The 17880-nt window shown below is 51.1% G+C and overlaps 2 protein-coding genes across 4 annotated transcripts in view; both read right to left on the bottom strand.

Moving 5' to 3' along the window:
• Nucleotides 1-11581, bottom strand: part of UNKL (unk like zinc finger) — a 43946-nt gene extending 32365 nt beyond the window's left edge. For all 3 annotated transcript variants that reach the window (XM_079787335.1, XM_079787334.1, XM_079787333.1), the window contains exons 1-2: nucleotides 11452-11581; nucleotides 10121-10330 (exon numbers count right to left, since the gene is read on the bottom strand). In XM_079787335.1, the coding sequence (XP_079643461.1) occupies nucleotides 10121-10330; nucleotides 11452-11528 (287 nt within the window). In that variant the 5' untranslated portion in view covers nucleotides 11529-11581. The remainder of the gene's footprint in view (nucleotides 1-10120; nucleotides 10331-11451) is intronic.
• A 184-nt stretch (nucleotides 11582-11765) lies between these two features.
• On the bottom strand, nucleotides 11766-17852 carry UQCC4 (ubiquinol-cytochrome c reductase complex assembly factor 4). The gene is made up of 2 exons (XM_079787398.1): nucleotides 17737-17852; nucleotides 11766-17655 (listed from the first exon to the last, which is right to left on the bottom strand). The coding sequence occupies exons 1-2, from the start codon at nucleotides 17766-17768 to the stop codon at nucleotides 17280-17282; spliced, it is 408 nt and encodes a 135-aa protein (XP_079643524.1). The 5' UTR covers nucleotides 17769-17852; the 3' UTR covers nucleotides 11766-17279.
• Between the last annotated feature and the right edge of the window lie 28 nt (nucleotides 17853-17880).

Below are 17880 nucleotides of genomic sequence, written 5' to 3' on the forward strand. Positions count from 1 at the left end.
ATAAAGTTCACTTCCAGGACTCAGCCATGTCACTCATGTTTCCTGACAAGCGTTATCAAATAAAGAGTGGGTGGCCGCTCCCACCCCCCATCCAAGCACTTGAAGGAGGGAGGGTAGGAGTCTGGGGAGAAACATGGGAGCCGCCATGGCTGGAGGAGGACGCTGGTGGGAGACAGGCCAGGAGAGAAGCGAATGGGGATGGAGGGACAAGAGGGGTAGTCACACAGGCCATGTGCAGCTGAGAGCCGCTCGCTCCCCGAGAGTCACACGCGGCTCCCGAGCAGTGACCTGGCCTCATGCTGCAGGGAGGCAGCAGCTGCAGAAGTGGTTGAGAAGGATTCAGTCCATGTGCACCATGGGGACTGAGCCTGCCTCGAGGTTGGTCCCCCCGACCAGGGCCACAGCAGGAGGGGAAGAGAAACACTAAGGATCCATGTGGCAATGACCCCTTGAGCAGCCCGAGAGTCAAGGCAGGGCCGGTTGCTACAAGTCCCCAAATCAAAGGGCAGTGAGGCGTGGGAAAGGCCCACTCCCACCTGCTGTCTGGCAGGCTGTTGACTTAGACCTGTATGCTGGGAGGCCCCGTGGGTATGGCTCCCCACGCAAAACACAGATGGGTGGCGCTATGTCACCTTACAGGACCCAAAGGTAAAGTAACAGATGACTTAGTGATCATCCATTCTAAACCCTTACCTTACGAGGAAACTAAGGCTCAGGGTGCGGACAGCTCACCCCAGACCTAACTGACCACCTGGGTGGGCAGGGCATAAGGGGAGACAGACACATGGTGCCAGGTAAGTCCCCAGGTCACTGGAGCCAGCCAAGCAGAAGTCAGGTTAGAAGTCACCCAGAAGAGCGGGATGAAGGATCTCCAGAGATGTCTGTGCACCACCACCGTGGCAGCATGACTCACAATAGCTCAGAGCTGGAAATGACCCCAATGCCCATCACTGATGAACAGATAAGCAACATGTAGTCCATCCAGACAACAGAATACTACCCAGCATAAAAGAATGAAGTACTGCCACACGCTACGTGGATGAAACCTATAAAACCTCACGCTAAGTGAGAGATGCCAGACACATATCACGTATTCCACTTACACAAGGTCCCTAGAGCAGTCAAACGCATCGGGACAGGAAACACAGGAGGTTACCTAGGGCTGGAAGAGGGGCGAATGGGAGTGACTTTTCATGGGGACAGAATTTCTGTTTGCGGTGATGAAAAGAATTTAGAAATAGTGATAACAGTTGTCTAACATTGTGAATGTAACGGATGCTGCTGAAGTGTACGTTTGAAAATGGCAAATATTTCCCTTGTCAGTTGGGCGTTGTCCCATGTACCAAGAGGTTGCCAGTTCTATTCCCAGTCAAAGGCACATGCCCAGGGTTGCAGGCTCAGTCCCTGGTAGGGGACTGTAGGAGGCTGCTGATTGATGTATCATTCTCACATCAATGTTTCTCTCTTTCTAAAAACCAATTAAAACTCTTTTTAAAAAGAATTATCATGTCACTATATATTAGTATGAAAAAGCAGATGTTGCCCTGGCTAGTTGGCTCAGTGGATAGAGCGTCAGCCTGCGGGCTAAAGGGTCCTGGGTTCAATTCTGGTCAAGGGCACATGCCTAGGTTACGGTGGGGGTGTGCAAGAGGCAGGTGTGCAAGAGGGGGTGTGCAAGAGGCAGTGGGGGTGTGCAAGAGGGGTGTGCAAGAGGCAGCTGATCAATGATTCTCTCTCATCATTGATGTGTGCAAGAGGGGTGTGCAAGAGGCACCCAGTGGGGGTGTGCAAGAGGCATACAGACAGCACATGGAGAGCCATGCCCACAGAGGTGACTGTTTCCTTTGTGTTCACAACAAGGAGTTCCAAGAAACATTTTTTGGAGATAAAAGTGAAATGACAAAATATTAGCATAATTACTATATCCTAATTGATATAGTAATTTACCCTTGCCTAAAATCATATATATATATATATATATTTTTTTTTTTTTTTTCAAGCTCCTCCAAGCCCTTCCCCGTGTCCTCACACAGCACTGCCATGTAACACCGTTTCTGGCACCAGGGCCCTGAGGATGTCATGGAGAACCCTCTGCCACGCCAGGGAACCTGATCCAGAACACAGGACCCCTCGCTGTTTACTCATACAGATTACTATCATCTATCTATATAAAAAGCCAGCGACTGTAACACAGGAACAACCGGAACGACCGGTTGCTATGACGCCCACTGTGGCCAGTGAACTGGCCAATCAAGGGCGGGGCGGCCAGCCAAATGCCACCCACCCCACCCCCGCAAGCCTCACCCCCAATCAGCCCGCCCCACCACGATAGGCCCGCAGCCTCTCCGCCCAGCCAGCCCCACCCCTGATTGCACCCCCACGCCAATAGGGGGCGGGCCAGACAGCCAACCTCCTGCAGCCCCTCCCCCTGCCCGACCGCACTCCAGATCGCCCCCCCCCACCCCAATCAGGGGCAGGGCCAGCTGGCCAGCCACCCATGGCCCCTCCCCAAGGCCACTGGCCCCGGGTCAGCACCCCCCACCCCATTTGGGAACAGGGCCAGCTGGCCCACCGCCCACAGCCCCTCCCCATGGCCGCCCCCGCCCCCAATCGGTCCCCCAACCCCAATCAGCCCCGATTGGGCGAGCCAGCCAACCTCCAGCCATTTCCTCCTGACAGGCCCAGCCCCGAGCTGCCCCGATTGGGGCCAGGCCGGCCAGACCCCACCAGTGCACCCATTCATGCACTGGGCCTCTAGTAATAAACAAAGAACTTGAAGAAATAAAGAGACCAGGAATTCACAGAACAATAGACCAGGGAAATAAACAGAATTTACAAGACAGAAAAGGTAATGGATCATGACGACTGAGAGGCACCTGGCATGGAAAGCCCCGCTCCAGGGCAGAACCCAGAGCAGAGCTGTGGAGAAGCAGACACTGTTGCCGGAAGAAAGCCAGAGTGTAGCGACTTCTCTGGAGGGGCGTCTGGTGACAGGGAACGAGACGGCAGGTGCATTTACTGTCTCCCCGAATGACCCACTTCTAGAGACCTGCCCCAGAGACAGCTGGCAAAGAGAGAAAAAGACGTCCCCACAACACGATCACTGCAGGACTGTCTGTCATTCTCACAGGCTGCAAACAAGCAAAGTCCTGGAATAAACAAGGGATGGCAGTGCAGCTCTGAGGAACAGGGGGGTCAGTATGGACAACGAGGAGGTATTGTGAGGGAAGAACAGGAAGAAATGGGTGTTTATATCGGAAGATGGGGAACAAGAATACATATATAGATGCTTATATCAAAAACTATGGAAGGAGGACCAACTGTTTAATGGGGAGAGAATTTCAGTTTGGAGATGGAAAAGATCTGGAGATGGATGGTGATGATGGCTGCAATGTTTATGGACGTAATATCACTAAAGTGCACATTTAAAAAAGCTAAGATGGTAAATTTTATTGTGAAGCAAACAATTTAAGCTATTAGGAAAGCCACCCTTTTACAAAAGCAGTTCCAATCTTCAGAACTACCTACGCATGCAACCCAAGTCCAGCATGAGGGTCCCACAGTCGGGGAGAGGGCACCAGGGCACCACAGCTGAAGCCGCCTTGAAGTTTCTCTACCCAGCTCACTCCGGACAGCCGCAGCAGCACAGCAGAGGGCGCCCGGTTTCCCTGACGTCAAATCGCAAGTTTCATTTGTTCCCTAACGGCCCCTCGGGGTAGCTCTGCCCATCATTTGTCTCTTCTCCAGTACCATTGCCATGGCAACTAGAGTCAGGCCAAGGCCTCTTGTTCCCCGGCACTGAGCACCGAATAGACACTACTATTTCTCTCAGAGCATGTCACCTCCTTCATGAATTAAAACATGAACTGACCTTAAAATACGGGAGAACATTTACTAAGAAGAAATTGGCTTCACCTTAATAACATCTAAGAGGTGAGAGGGAAAACCTCAGAGAATACCCAGTGACAAAGCCAGGCCCCCTCCGGGGCTAGGGAGGAGGCCCCAGGGGACAGCCGGACACCACTGCAGACTCCCCCATCCCAGGACGACTGCCAGCCTCGTAGCACTTGCCAAATTCGGGGAGGCATCCACGGTTCTCAAACTTGTCCACAACAATTAGTGACCTGAATAGCGTAATTAAAACAGGGCTCCATGATGGCATGGTGTCGGGGTACGTGGTGTGGTGCATGCCGGACGCCGGACGTAGCTCCACAACAGTGCTGTGGAAGCACTGAACCAGGATGGGAGGAACAGGGAGGAACACAAGGTTGTCCCTACCCCAGCCCTGGCCTAGTAGCTCAGTTGTTTAGAGTGACAGTCCAACATGCCAAGGCTGTGGGTTTGATCCCTGGTCAGGGCACATTAAGAGTCAACCAATGAATGCATAAATAAGTGGGACAACAACAATAACAACAGACTGCCCTATCCCTAAGGCTCCAGGAGAGCCTGAAATTGTCCCTTTCTCACCTGAAACAAAGCTGGACCCACCAAACTCAAACCTGCTGCACACCAAGATCAGTCTATGCGTATGAGGCCAAGGTGGCCACCGAACTCAAATCCACTGCGCGCTAGCCTGGGCCTCGGCCCTGGCTCCCACACTGGAAACTGGGTCAGAATCCCCTGGAGGGCAAGTTCCCAGGCGATGCTGCCGCTGCTGGTCTAGGGGCTGGTCCAGGAGACACACTGGGCTGAGAATGACAAGCAAGATGACCCCCTCCAAGTCCTCGAAGCTCTGGCACAAGTGGGAGAGCAGAACACAGCACAGAAATGACTGAGGTGCAAAAGGGAACAGAATGAAGCAACCTGACAGGGGCTTGGAAATGAGCAATGGCAGAAAGACCTGTGTGCTGCATACAACTGGGGGGCAGGGGCAGAGGTCCCGGGGTCAAGGTGGGGGGATGGTGAAAGGGTGAAGCTCATAGGGAGAAGCTAGTGTGTCCTCTTACTGCCTCTCCTCTCAGACCCCGGGAGTGGGGGTTTGCCAGCCCCCCATGTTGACCACATCCATCTGTTCATCCCTGGGCCCTGCAGCCTCTGGCTTCCCAGGGCTGCCCTGAACTCCTGAGCCAGGACAGTGACCCCTCCTTAGTCCCTAAGGTGGAGCATGAGCTGCTCTGCACCCAAAGAGCTACCACTCTCTCCCAAGGACAGAAACAGCTCTCCACCGGCCTCCAGGGGCAGCTGATCTCCCCAGGCCAGACATTTCGTCCTGGTCGCCATCTCTGTAAAAAGAACTGAAGTGCTTGCAATCAGTCAGTGCGCCATCTCTGTAAAAGGAACTGAAGTGCTTGCAACCAGTCAGTGCTTTTAACATTTTCATGGGTCTCTTACAGATCCAACTCAGTCACCTAATTGTAATTCTCTTAAACTGGTTAGTTTGTAACCAAAACAGTGTGTTTTCACCCTGGACCACATGCTCAGTGGTTAGAGCATCGGCCTGAGCACAGAAGGGTCGCAGGTTCATTCCTGACCCTGGTCAAGAGTGTGCAGGAGGCAACCAATCAATGTGACTCTCTCACAGGGATGTTTGTCTCTCTCTCCCATCCTCCACTCTCTGAAAATCAATGGAGAAAATATCCTGGGGTGAAGATTACCCCCCCCCAAAAAAAAAAGTGTGTGTATTTTTTTAGTCTATAGGTAGCCCCTACTGAATATTATGCTTTAATATTCTACACTTGCCCTTGGCTTTCACCTTACCCCCAAAGCACAAGCAGAATGCACTCATAAAATGTTTAAACAACCAACTTATAACCCCCCTGAAGTGAACAAACTTCCATCTAAGCTTCAGGTACTAAGACACTCAACTTTTAAAAATTAAACATTGCAAAATTATCTTTCAACAAAAGGTCAAACTATACACAAGTATGATACAGCAGGGACACCAAACCTCGGACATGTAGAAAGGCTTCTTTAGATCAACAAGCTACACCAGGATTCACAAGGGAAAGCCCACTGAATCACACACCATCTGGTCCACCTGGGAGGCCTGTGCCCCCAGCTGCCCAAAGTACAGCAAGCAGGGAGGTATCTACGGCAAGAAATGGCAGGGAGCCCCACAAAGAATAAGGCAGATCTCTAGAGTCCACCTGTAAAGTAACTCCACATAATGAGCCGGCCCATCTCTATATATATCTATATATATAAAAGGCTGATATGCAAAGTGTCCTCTCGGGAGTTGGACCGGGAGACTAGAAGTTCGATTGCTCACTATGATGTGTGCTGACCACCAGGGGGTGGTGCAGAATGAAGGAAGGCCCTGACCACCCGCCAGGCCTAGGGACCCAACCCGTGCACGCATTTCGTGCACCAGGCCTCTAGTTTCTTTATTTTTATTATTTTTAATATATACTTTTATTGATTTCAGAGAGGAAGGGAGAAGGATAGAGAGATAGAAACATCAATGATGAGAATCATTGACTGGCTGCCTCCTGCACGCCCCCTACTGGGGATCGAGCCCGCAACCCAGGCATGTGCCCTTGACCAGAATTGAACCCAGGACCCTTCAGTCCGCAGGCCGACGCTCTATCCACTGGGCCAAACCAGCCAGGGCTCTAGTTTCTTATTAAAACAAAAAAAACTTGTAACTATGAGGGTCAGGGACAGCCTGTCTAGGGCAGGAGGAGGGTTAACAGAGAAAAAAAAATTTTTACTTAGTACACATACAGTTGGGAACTGCCTGAATTGTTTTCCAATAAAAATGTTCTTCTGGAGGAGCCGCTCAGACCCCTGGGGAGGGCTTTTCCTTTTTAAATGTCAGAACCCACATCTGTAAATGCCTGACCAGCACTGAGAACTCCGCACACGCAGTATCCTGTAGCGAGAGGTGCCAACCAAACCTGGGTTCAAGGTACGAAAACCAAGACCGAAGCTGACAACTCTGTCCCCGCGGGGAGCAAGCAGGGCAGCAGGGGGCCTAGGGCCGTCCACACCCGATGCCTCTCTCAGGGCAGTTTTCAATATGTGGCTGGACCCACAGAAGCTTCCGGACAAAAGCGGCTTTCCTGGAAGCCCCAGCCTAGGAAATACCTGAGATGCATCCGCCCAGGTGGGAACACCGACCCTGTGGAGCTGGGCGACCCCGGAAGCGGTTTTCTGCACGACCAACTCTGTCCGCAGATTAGAGAGCGCGCACCGGCGGCGGACCCAGGCGGTCCCACCGCGCCGGGGAGAACAGTTCCCACGGGGGAGGGGCGCGGCGCGGCGCACGTGACCCGGACGGCCAATCGCGGCCCGCGCCGGGCCAGGGGCGTGTCCACCAGAACAAAGGGCAGTGGGAAAGGGAGGACCGCTGCACTCCAGCGCAGAGGGGACCCTCCTTGTCAAAGGGGTGCCCGTCCGCCGAGGAAAGGGGGTGGCAGCGGGGCCGTGACAGTGGAGAAGGCCACAGATGGAGGGGTGAGGGAGGTAAGGGGGTGACAGTGGGGTGGGGGACGACAGCGAGAGACCACCCAGAGGTGACAGGGAGAATGCCCGTGGAGGGGAGGGTGTGACAGCAGAGGAGACTGACCGCCTGCCCATGAAAGGAAGTGACAACAAGAGAAGGGGTCATCAGAGAAGAGGTGAGAGCAAGAGGAAGGGTAACTAACTGCCTGTCAAGGAAAAGGGATGACAGTAGGGGGTGCCCATGGAGAGGGAGAGGAGGAGAGGGGCTCCCAGGAGGTGACAGCGGGAGTGGGGGTGACATCAAGAGAGGGCACCACTGGGAGGTGGGGTGATGGTGAGAGGGGGAGTGTGACTGCCCACCAAGGAAAAAGAGTGACAGTGCGGGGGGGGGGGGGGGTGACAGCCAGGGAGGGGCCACGGAGGAGGGTGATGGCAGGTGTGTCAACCCTCCTGCAGTCCCCACCCCTTCCTGCCCTGGCTCAGCCCCACGTTGCCCCAGCAAGTGTCAAGAACAACGTTAGATGCTTCTGTCCCCTGACAGAGGGTTGGCTGGAGGGTCTTTGTTCTTTGATACACAGTCATGTTTTAAAATAATAGGTTAACAGTACAAATGCTCAAAATAGAAATTTCAAGAACCAATGAACTGAAATAAAAAGGAAATAGAAACTACCTGTCCTTGCTCTGAAAGGTAGTATCTACTTACAAATCCTTTGTGAACCAGAATATGTAATTCAACAGGACAAACTCCAGGGTATTCCATTTGTAGGTGATAGGAAAGTCCCTTTCCCCGAGAATGAGCGAAATGAGCAGTAATTGCTAAGGAGAGCGCCCCTGGGGAGATGACTGGCTGTCAAACTCATCCTAAAGAGCTGAAGCAAGTCATCACATGTGCTCAACAGAAGTTACAAACATCTTTAATAAGACACATGTGACTTTCTTACTATGCACAGATGTACACAGGATGTACCCAAAACAGAAAATGTCAAATGAGCACCTTGGTCCTGTTTCTCAATGATAACCTGTACACCACTTAGACTACACTAATATTTTTATTTTAATAATAATATTTTATATTTTTACAATAAACAATTGCATATCACTGATTACTATTTGAGCCCAGCTTAAAATGACCAGCTGCAGGTAGGTGTTCACTGCAGAACTCTCATCTCATAAGAACTGGACCCCCATCCCCAGCAGTGGGGCTGAATCAATATCAAGACATCCAGACTCTGGGACCCAAGACAGCTGTTAAAATATGCTTTCTTTTCACGAATTAAAAGCATCACCAATGAATATTGCTGCTTAATCCCGATAACTGGACTCTAGGATGGGGTCAGACATGCCAGGAGACTGGATCCCCAAACCAGGGTCAAACAGCAGGGAGACTCAGGACCCAAGATCCAGAGAGGTGACAGACATGACCAAGGGAATTGGGGGACCTGATACCAGGCGTCGGCTAGACAAAAACATCTCTCTTCTGAAGAGTCATTTGCAGAAAACATCGGCTCAAGAAGCATATAAAAAGGCACTTTTCAAACTTCACAGAAGTATAGCAATCCTAACCATGGTGGAGCAGGCTCCATTATTTCAACAGGCTTCAAGCTGCCTTAACAACACTATGGAATTAGATGGTGTTCAACATAACACTTTTCAGTAACTGTATAAAGTTTACAAAATGACCACATATTAAAAATTGACTTCCTGGCCTAAGCATTTTGGAAAAGGAAGGAAAACAGACTCACACCAGTCTGTGTGTGGAGGGGGCATGAAAATTGTCTTCAAAAAGGAGCAAACCCAGAGAATCATCTCCCTTCGGAGGATGAGGGGATGGAGTCTGAAGACCTCCCCAAATCAGATCAGATCCCCTTCCAGACACAAGCTGAACAAGTTGCTCTTTTCAGAGGATCCTAGGGCACGGTGATGCCACCCCACCTCCTGGCAGGAATGGAGGTGCCCCAGCCCCATCACACAGCCCACAGGAAAAAACAAAACCCCCTGCTGCCTACCCACCTGTGTATGACTGTACTTTTCCTGTTTTCCCATTCTATACACAGGGTGGGGCAAAAGTAGGCAGCTGTTCATAACACAAGAATAATCTCTGTTACTTCATGTACTCACAACTATAAACTTGGTGTTCATAACACCATCAGGAAACTTGTAAAAAAAAAAAAAAAAAAGTCAACCCAAACAAAATCTCGAGTTCCTAAACTTTAAAAGTGCTGCATAAATGACAGCCTGCAAATAAAATTGCTTTTTTAAAAACGAAACATGTAAACAGCAAAAAAGGTAACATTCCAGATATATTTGCACAGTGTGAGTACACGTTCTAACAAACTCTCTTGTTACAAAAACAATGGACAACTACAAAAATGGTCCTAAACCTAAAAGCTGTACCTCACTTGGGCTGTTTCTAATGCAAGAAATTTGGAGAACTGTAGCAATCAAAAGTGGGAAGTGATGCAAATTCGGTTTGAATCATGCAAGGTTTATTCCTGAGACACACACAGTTCTTCCCACACTGGCCTAAAGATAGGAAAATGCCCCCCCGCCCGTCCCCCCAGTCCTGGTCATAGGATAAACTTCAGAGAAAAGAAAAGATCCCCTGTACAGGGGTCTGCCCCTCCCCAGCCCCACCCCTGCAAGGCCAGGTCAAGGGGCAGAGCAGCAGGTGCTGCCCCTGAAGGCCAGCACTCCCCCCTGCCCCCCGCCCCCCCCCCCAACACACACACACACTCACTCGTCGCCGTCGGGGCACACGCCACTGGCCTCGTCGTACTTGGAGCAGTACACGTCTGGGCTGTAGTTGAAGGTGCCGTCGCGCCTGCGGAGCGGTCTGCGCCGACGCTGATTTAGGAAATGCCAATGGAAACAGGTAAATGGCCTGTGCTGGGTGCACTTGTGCTGCACAAACAGGGAGCACTGCTCTGTCCTAAACTCCTTTAGATACCTAAAAAGACAAACAGTGTTGCGGGTCGCTTCCGCCGCCACCGCCGCCAGCAGGCAGCCGGAGACTCGTGGGTTGGGGCAGGGGCGAGGGTTGGCCTGACCCACGGGCCCAAGGCAACACGACCCCAGGTGCGACCCCCCATTTCGAGTCCAGATGGCCTCAGGCAGCCGCCTTCCCCCCATCGTGAGCCCGGGCGCGTTTCCAGGGTCTCAGGCGCGATCCCCCAGGACCCAGGCACAGCCCCCCACTCCGACCACAGGCGCGACACTGCGACTCCAGGCGCGCCCCGGCCCACCAGCCCAGGTGCCATTGCCGACCTCAGGTGCAGCCCCCCATCCCGGACCCCAGGATGACCGAGTCCAGAGGACCGCCCCCCTCGTCCCCAGCACTGGCGCATTCCTCCGATCCCAGGCACGATCCTCACCCCCAGGCATGGGCCCTCCAGGCACAGCCCACCCCCATCCCCGATCCCAATGCGCGACTGCCACTCGGATTCCAGATGATCCCCGACGGCCGCCTGTCCGCTCCAGGGCCAGGAGCGTTTCCCAGACCTCAGGTGCTATCCTCCAGACCCCCATCCCGACCACAGACACGACTCCCTACTTTCAGGTACGACACCGGGACCCCAGGTGCGCCGGACCCCAAAGCCCAGGTGACATCTCCGACCCCAGGCGGAGGCAACCGTAGTCCAGATGGCCGCCCGCCCCGCCCAGGAACGGTCCCACATCCCGGATCCCAGGCGCATTCTCCGCGCCCCTCCCCGACCGCAGGCTCTGTTCCCCGACCTCCAAACGGGGGCGCGTGGACCCCGGACCCCCGGGCGTTCCCCAGCTACCAAGCCCCGGTGCCACCCAGACCCTGGGCACCGACTCCGACCTCAGGCAGTGGCAGCCCGAGTCGGATGGTGATCCACCCGCCCGGAGTCCGCGCGCCACTCGGGCGGAGGCCGGGCGAGGCGTAGACCCGGGAAGGCGCGGGGGGCGGGGGACGGGGGCGGCACCGGGCCCCAGGCCGCACCGGGCGGTGGCACCCAGGCCCAGGGCCACGGGGGCACCGGCTAGGAGCGCACAGGGCCGCTCCCGACCCGCTCCCGTCCCCGCCGCGGCGGCCAAGGCACTGACCTGTAGTGGGTCGGCTTCTCAGTCTGCGGGGGGGACCCGCTCAGCGCCGCCGCCGCTGCTTTCGAAACAGACGGCATTTTCAGTCAAAACAATGCAGCGCGCATGCGCCGCGCGGGCCCGCCCCCGCCCCTCGGGATCTTCCCCCACGCGGAGCCCACCGTCGCCCCCGGCCCGCCGGCCCCGCCCCCCGGCCCGCCCGGGCTGCAGCCTGGGCTGGCGCCTCTCCGGGCGGGGCAGCTCCGCCAGCGCCCAGCGGCCCGCTAACATCTCCGGGCGACCCTCGCGTACCCTAGACCAGGCCCCGCCAGGGACACACCCCGGACATTGGCCGCTACCACTCCCGCATCCTTCGTGCACAGCGTCGCCCCCACCCCCGCGGGCGCCCGTGGTCCAACTGCACACCCGTCCTGCACTCTTTCAGCTCTCCTCCTGCCCACTGCTGCCCTGAGCATTCTGCTCGCCCTGGGCGACCGTGAGCTGGGCTCCAGGAGATGGAGCCAACAGGTCCTCGGGATTAGACAGCCTACACAGGCTGCTCAGTCCCACTTCACTCATTCACTGACTGATGCCATGCTGGGTGCTGAGGCTGAAAGAATGGGTCCAATTGCTTAGGGCTGGATGTGGGAGAGATGGGGAGACATCGGGCATGTTGCTCGTGGGCACGGAGTTTCTTTTAGGGAGTCCGGACATGTCCTAAAATTAGATTGTGGTGATGGGTGCCCCCTGTGAATATACTAAATATCTTTAATAGTATATTTAATTGATGAGTTAAGCTGATTTTTAAAGAAGAATCCAAGAGACTCATCGACACCAACAGGGTGGGAACTCAGGGAAGCAGGCAGCAGCTGCCCCAGCTCTGCTGGCCCTGGAGTAAGAACCAGGGTGTGCATTTCAGGACACAACCCTGGCCCAGAGGACATTATTCTCTAAATATGTGGCATAAGAAACATCTTTTAAAATGTTCAACTTCTCGCCAGGCCGGCGTGGCTCAGTGGTTGAGCATCGATCTATGAACCAGGAGGTTACGGTTCAATTCCTGGTGAGGGCACATGCCCCGAGTTGTGGGCTCAATCCCCAGGGTGCGGCATACAGGAGGCAGCTGATCAATGATTCTCTCTCATCATTCATGTTTCTATCTCTCTCTCTCCCTCTCCCGTCCTCTCTGAAATTAATTAAAAAATTATTAAAAATAAATAAATAAAATGTTCAACTTCTCTAGTAATTAAAAAAATGCAAATGAAAGCAAGGCAAGAGCCCTGGAGTGGGCTGAACTGCATTCTGCAATATTGGTGGCCTGCAACACAACAAGCTGAAGCACAGCTGGGAGGACAAACAGGTGCTGAACTTCACAGAAAACAATGTTCCATTTCTAGGAACTGACCTAAAAATAAATCAGTTCAGATAAAGATCATTATCAGTCACTTAGCAAAAACTTGAGAGCGCCTAACAGAACAGTAATTGTGACATGGTTAAGTTCGACGGCCATACCATGATTTAACAACAATGTTCCTATTGACATGAAAAATGCTCCTGTTTCGGTTAAAAACAAAGCAAGGTATAACAGTTCCATATATTTGTTCTCAAGTATGTAAGTTATTTTTTGAACTACAAGTATTACAGTAAAATAAAAACTATCATTTGCTGGTGGAGTAAATGATTATCTTCTTTTTATGTTCATTTTCCAAATGAATTATTACCTCTACAAACATTACATTTAAACCCAGAAAATGGCAAAACATCAATATATTTCCTAAGAAAATCAAGTAGAATGAAGCAGAGGACATGACTCATTAATTTGTTGGAGGAGGAATGAACAGATCTTGAAGGCTGCTAGTAAATGGGGAAATAAAAAGAAGTCTAGAATAATTTCAAGGTCCCTAGCTTGGAGGAATACGTAACAAAGAAACAGGTTTGGGAAGAGATGAATTCCATTTTGCACCTAAGCTGTTTGAGAAACCTATGAAGTTCAGTACTGATGTATAGAGACACTTTCGAGCTCAAAAAATGAAATTGGGGCTCAATTTAAATATTAGTGGTTGGGCATCGTCCCATGCACTGAAAGGTTGCTGGTTTGATTCCCAGTCAGGGTACCAAGAAGAAAAATAAAAAAAATCTGGGGATCTTTACTGTAGAGGTGGGAGTAAAGGTGCCTACTGTTCTTCTTACCCATGAGGCATCTTCCTTGAAGAGATCAGAGAATTGTGCAAGGCTATAAAGACCCAGTGTAATTGTTTGTGCTTCCAAAGACCTTTTTTATTTTTTAATATGTATTTTTTATTGATTTCAGAGAGGGAGAGGGAGATAGAAACATCCATGAGACTCATAGATTGGCTGCCTTCTGCATGCCCCCTACTGGGCATATGCCCTGACCAGGAATTGAACCGTGACCTCTTGGCCCATATGTCCACGCTCAACCACTGAGTCATGCTGGCTGGGCCCGAAGACCATTCTTATTTTTTTATTTATTTATTTATTTATTTATTTTTTTTCCGAAGACCATTCTTAAATGGCTGGGGTAGTACCTAGACATATAAAATAACACTTCATTGTAAATTTAGAAGTGTTTTACTTTGTGGGGGGGTGGGGTTGGGGTTGAGGGAAATGCACAGCCAGAACCTTCCAAAATTGCTCAGCTGCTTGAAAGATGTGAGGCCATTTAATCTCCTTTTCCTTGAATTTTCTTTAAAACAATTTTCTCCTCCTTCTGCCCAACACTTTCTCATCTCATGAATCACCGCAACTGCTTGTTACAGCATGCTTACACTAGTCTTCTCCCTCTCAAATCCTCATCGGTGCTTATCTAGGAAAGCGAATGTGCCAAGCACCCTGGGAAAAAGAAAAGCTACAGCCCGTTGGGGAAATAGATGAGCATACTACAAAAATTGTGAAATAATAAAGAGGATTTCAGTAACAGTTCGCCTGTCTGCCTACTCTGCTGCCAGCCCTTTGCCACATCCAGGTATGGGGAGGGTCTGCCTACACTTGCCAGCAAGCCTGGGGTTCTCCTTTAGCTCATGACAAAACCCGTAAAAGCCTTCATTGACAGCCACCCTGGAGGCACTCAGGATCTGTTGCATGTGATATGATGTGTTTTCTCTTCCTTTTGCCTAACGAAGTTAGTGTCTAGCTTCCAGATCAAACACATTGCTTTTCTTGTATGGTTTACTTTTTCTTTTATTGGAGAGAGAAAAGATCAATTTGTTGTCCCACTTATTTATGCATAGATTCTTGCATGTGCCCTGAACAGGGATTGAACTTAACCTACAACCTTGGCATAGTGGGATGCCGATCTAACTGAGTTACCTGGCCAGGGCTGTCACTTTTAATCAACATAAAAATTTTTCTCATCAGTTCTGACTTTTTTTTTCTGCAAGAGCTAGTAAGAGTAAATTATGGGTTTGAGTGTGAATGCCTGTTGCTCAAACGAGAGTTCACAACGGTCGGGCCAATGTGGCTCAGTGGTTGAGTGTCAACCTATGAATCAGGTCTCCTTTGGATTCCCGGTCAGGGCACACCCCCCAGTTTTGGCCTTGATACCCAGCAGGAGGCAGCCAATCAATGATTCTCTCTTATCATTGATGTTTCTATCTCTCTCTTCCTTCTTCTTCCTCTCTGAAATGAATAAAGAATTTAAAAAAAAGAGGCCCTGGCCAGTGTGGCTCCATGCTGGAACATCTGACCAAGGACCAAAGGGTCTCAGGTTTGATTCCCGGTCAAGGGCTCAAACCTGGGTTGCAGGTTTGTTCCTTAGCCCTGGTCGGGGCATGTGCAGGAGGCAACCAATCGATGTGTCTCTCTTACATCAATATTTCTCTCTCTCCCCCAACCTCCCTCCCTTCCACTCTAAAAATTAATTTATTTTTTTCCAATATATTTTATTGATTTTCCACAGAGAGGAAGGGAGAGGGATAGAGAGCTAGAAACATCGATGAGAGAGAAACATCGACCAGCTGCCTCCTGCACACCCCCTACCGGGAATGTGCCCGCAACCAGTGTACATGCCCTTGACCGGAATCGAACCTGGGACCTTTCAGTCCGCAGACCGACGCTCTATCCACTGAGCCAAACCGGTTTCGGCTAAAAATTAATTTAAAAATCCGGTGAGGATTAACAACAACAACAAGAGTTCATAACCACACTAGGCCAGAGGAAGGACCTCTTAGTTCTTTGTTCCCACTGGGACTAACAATGTAACTTGGTCCATCTTTCCAAACCTTGGACTCTCCATCTTTTGTTGTTGTCGTTAATCCTCACCCGAGGAAATTTTTCCATTGACTTTTAGAGAGAGTGGAAAGGAGGGGAAAGACAGAGACACATTGATGAGAGAGAAACAAGGATTGGTTGCCTCCTGCACGCACGCTGACCAGGGCTGAGGATCAAGCCTGCAACTGAGGTACGTGCCCTTGACCAAAATCAAACCCGGGATCCTTCAGTCTGAGGGCTGATGCTCTTCTCTATCCACTGAGCCAAAACTAGAACTCTCCATCTTTAAAAAATGCGCCTACTGCCCTGGCCGGTGTGGTTCAGCTGGTTTGAGTGCCATCCTGTAACCCAAAAGGTCGAGGGCTCAATTCCTGGTCAGGGCCCATAACTAGGGTTGTGGGTTCAATCCCCAGTTAGGGTGCATACAAGAGGCAACTGGTCAATGTTTCTCTCTCTCCCCCTTCCTCTCTAAAATCAATAAACATATCCTCAGGTGAGGATTACAATGACAGAAAAAAAGCACATATTTGTATCGGTCCCACCTCCCTGACAAGCATAATTTACCAAGGTGCGCCAGACACTTAGAGAACTTGAGCAAAGGCCTTGTGAGAAGCCAATATACTGTCATACAGCCAGTGTATTTAAACATCCTAGTGAAAGAAACCTGCAATTAACTTCAGCAGCACATACTAGTACATGCCAAGGTAAAACCTTTCACTAGAAGCTTACGTAAATAAAATCTTCCTTTTATGCATGCTGTATTTCAGAATTAAGGATTCCTTGAAAAACATAATTTAAGTATCCAAAATATTATCATTTGTAAAAAAAAAAAATTCATCAGTTTTATTTTGTTCAGAAAGTTGTTGCCTTGATAAAAAAAACACAACAACAAGAAAAACCCACAAAGGAGCCCTGTCAGTGTAGCTCAGCAGTTGAGCTTCCACCCATGAGCCAAGAGGTCAACAGGATTGAGGTCAAGGCACCTGCCAGTTTAGGGCTGGATCCCCAGTATGGGGCGTGCAGGAGGCAGCCAATCCATGATTCTCTCATCATTGATGTTTCTATCTCTCTCCCTCTCCCTTCTTCTCTCTAAAATCAATTTAAAAAGGAATTGAAAAAGGACTAAAAGGCTCCCTTTGTTTAATGAGATGCAAAAAGGTTGGCTTAAATCCACATTAGCTAATTAAAATTTATAATCAGTTTGTTAGCTTGTATAACATAATTTATACATACCACAGTCCATTATAACATAAAAAGCCTAACTCTTCTGAGTTATTCTGTCTCAGAAAGCAAAAGACCGGCAAACTAGATTACACTGGATTACAAGTGTCACCAGACTTGCTTTGGAAACATAATGTTGAAAATCACAAATCCAAAACCTATTATATGGATCTAAAAAAAAGTCTTTTGTGCATATTCGTTGGGCATCAAAGTATCAGGCAAAGAACTGGGTCCCCTCTGCTGACATTCTGCTCTCTCCTTCCCCGAGGGTCAGTGTGGCCACGTGCGCCATCCAAATCCTTCAGTCTGCGGACGCACATATCCACGACAGAAACTATCAAACGCGACGTCAAACCTAAGGGCCGTTGCCAGACCCCTCGCTGCCTGCCCCCGCGGGCGCCCCTTTAAGTTCTCGCTCCATAGGCAGCTGGAGTTCCAGGCTCCTCAGAAGGATCGCTGGGCTCCGGCACCTCTTCTTCCAATACCTGTTTCAACCAGTGATCCGTGCCGGTCTCCTCCCTAACGAAGCACCAAATGAGCAGAATCATGAGGGACAGGCTTATGGGCAACACCCTCCACCAGGGTCGTTGCCCCTCCTTTCCCAGGGAATGCTCCACCGTCCAATGGGACGGGTTGGCTTTGCTGGTGGAAAACTGAATGGGGCGGTCAGGATCGTCCTCTTCCTCGCCCTTGGCTGCAGACTGGGCCTGATCCCGGCCACCGGACGGCGAATGCAGGCTTCGGGAAGCCCAGCGCACGAGCCTCAGCGCCCGGACAGCCCTGGAAAAAAAAAAAAAAGAGCAGTGAGCTGGCCGCACGCTGTGCCTGTCCCCCGCCCCGCCGAGACCGCACAGAACTCACCCAGCCGCCGGCGCACACAGGACACTGCTCATCACGACCTCAGTTCTGCACTCGGCTCTGCGTCGCGCGCCGCGCGCGTCAGTTCCGTCGCGCGAAACCGGAAACCAGACGCAGTTCCAGGTCTCCACTCACGACTACAGAACG

This window comes from Cnephaeus nilssonii (genome assembly GCF_951640355.1).
Source record: "Cnephaeus nilssonii genome assembly, chromosome: 2".
Lineage (NCBI taxonomy): Eukaryota > Metazoa > Chordata > Mammalia > Chiroptera > Vespertilionidae > Cnephaeus > Cnephaeus nilssonii.

Excerpts from the sequence above, each read along its gene's own strand:
- UQCC4 (XM_079787398.1), bottom strand. The coding sequence starts at position 17,768 with ATGAGCAGTGTCCTGTGTGCGCCGGCGGCTGG. Across the intron at positions 17,656-17,736 it reads CTGTGTGCGCCGGCGGCTGG|GGCTGTCCGGGCGCTGAGGC; the intron begins GTGAGTTCTGTG and ends TTTTTTTTCCAG.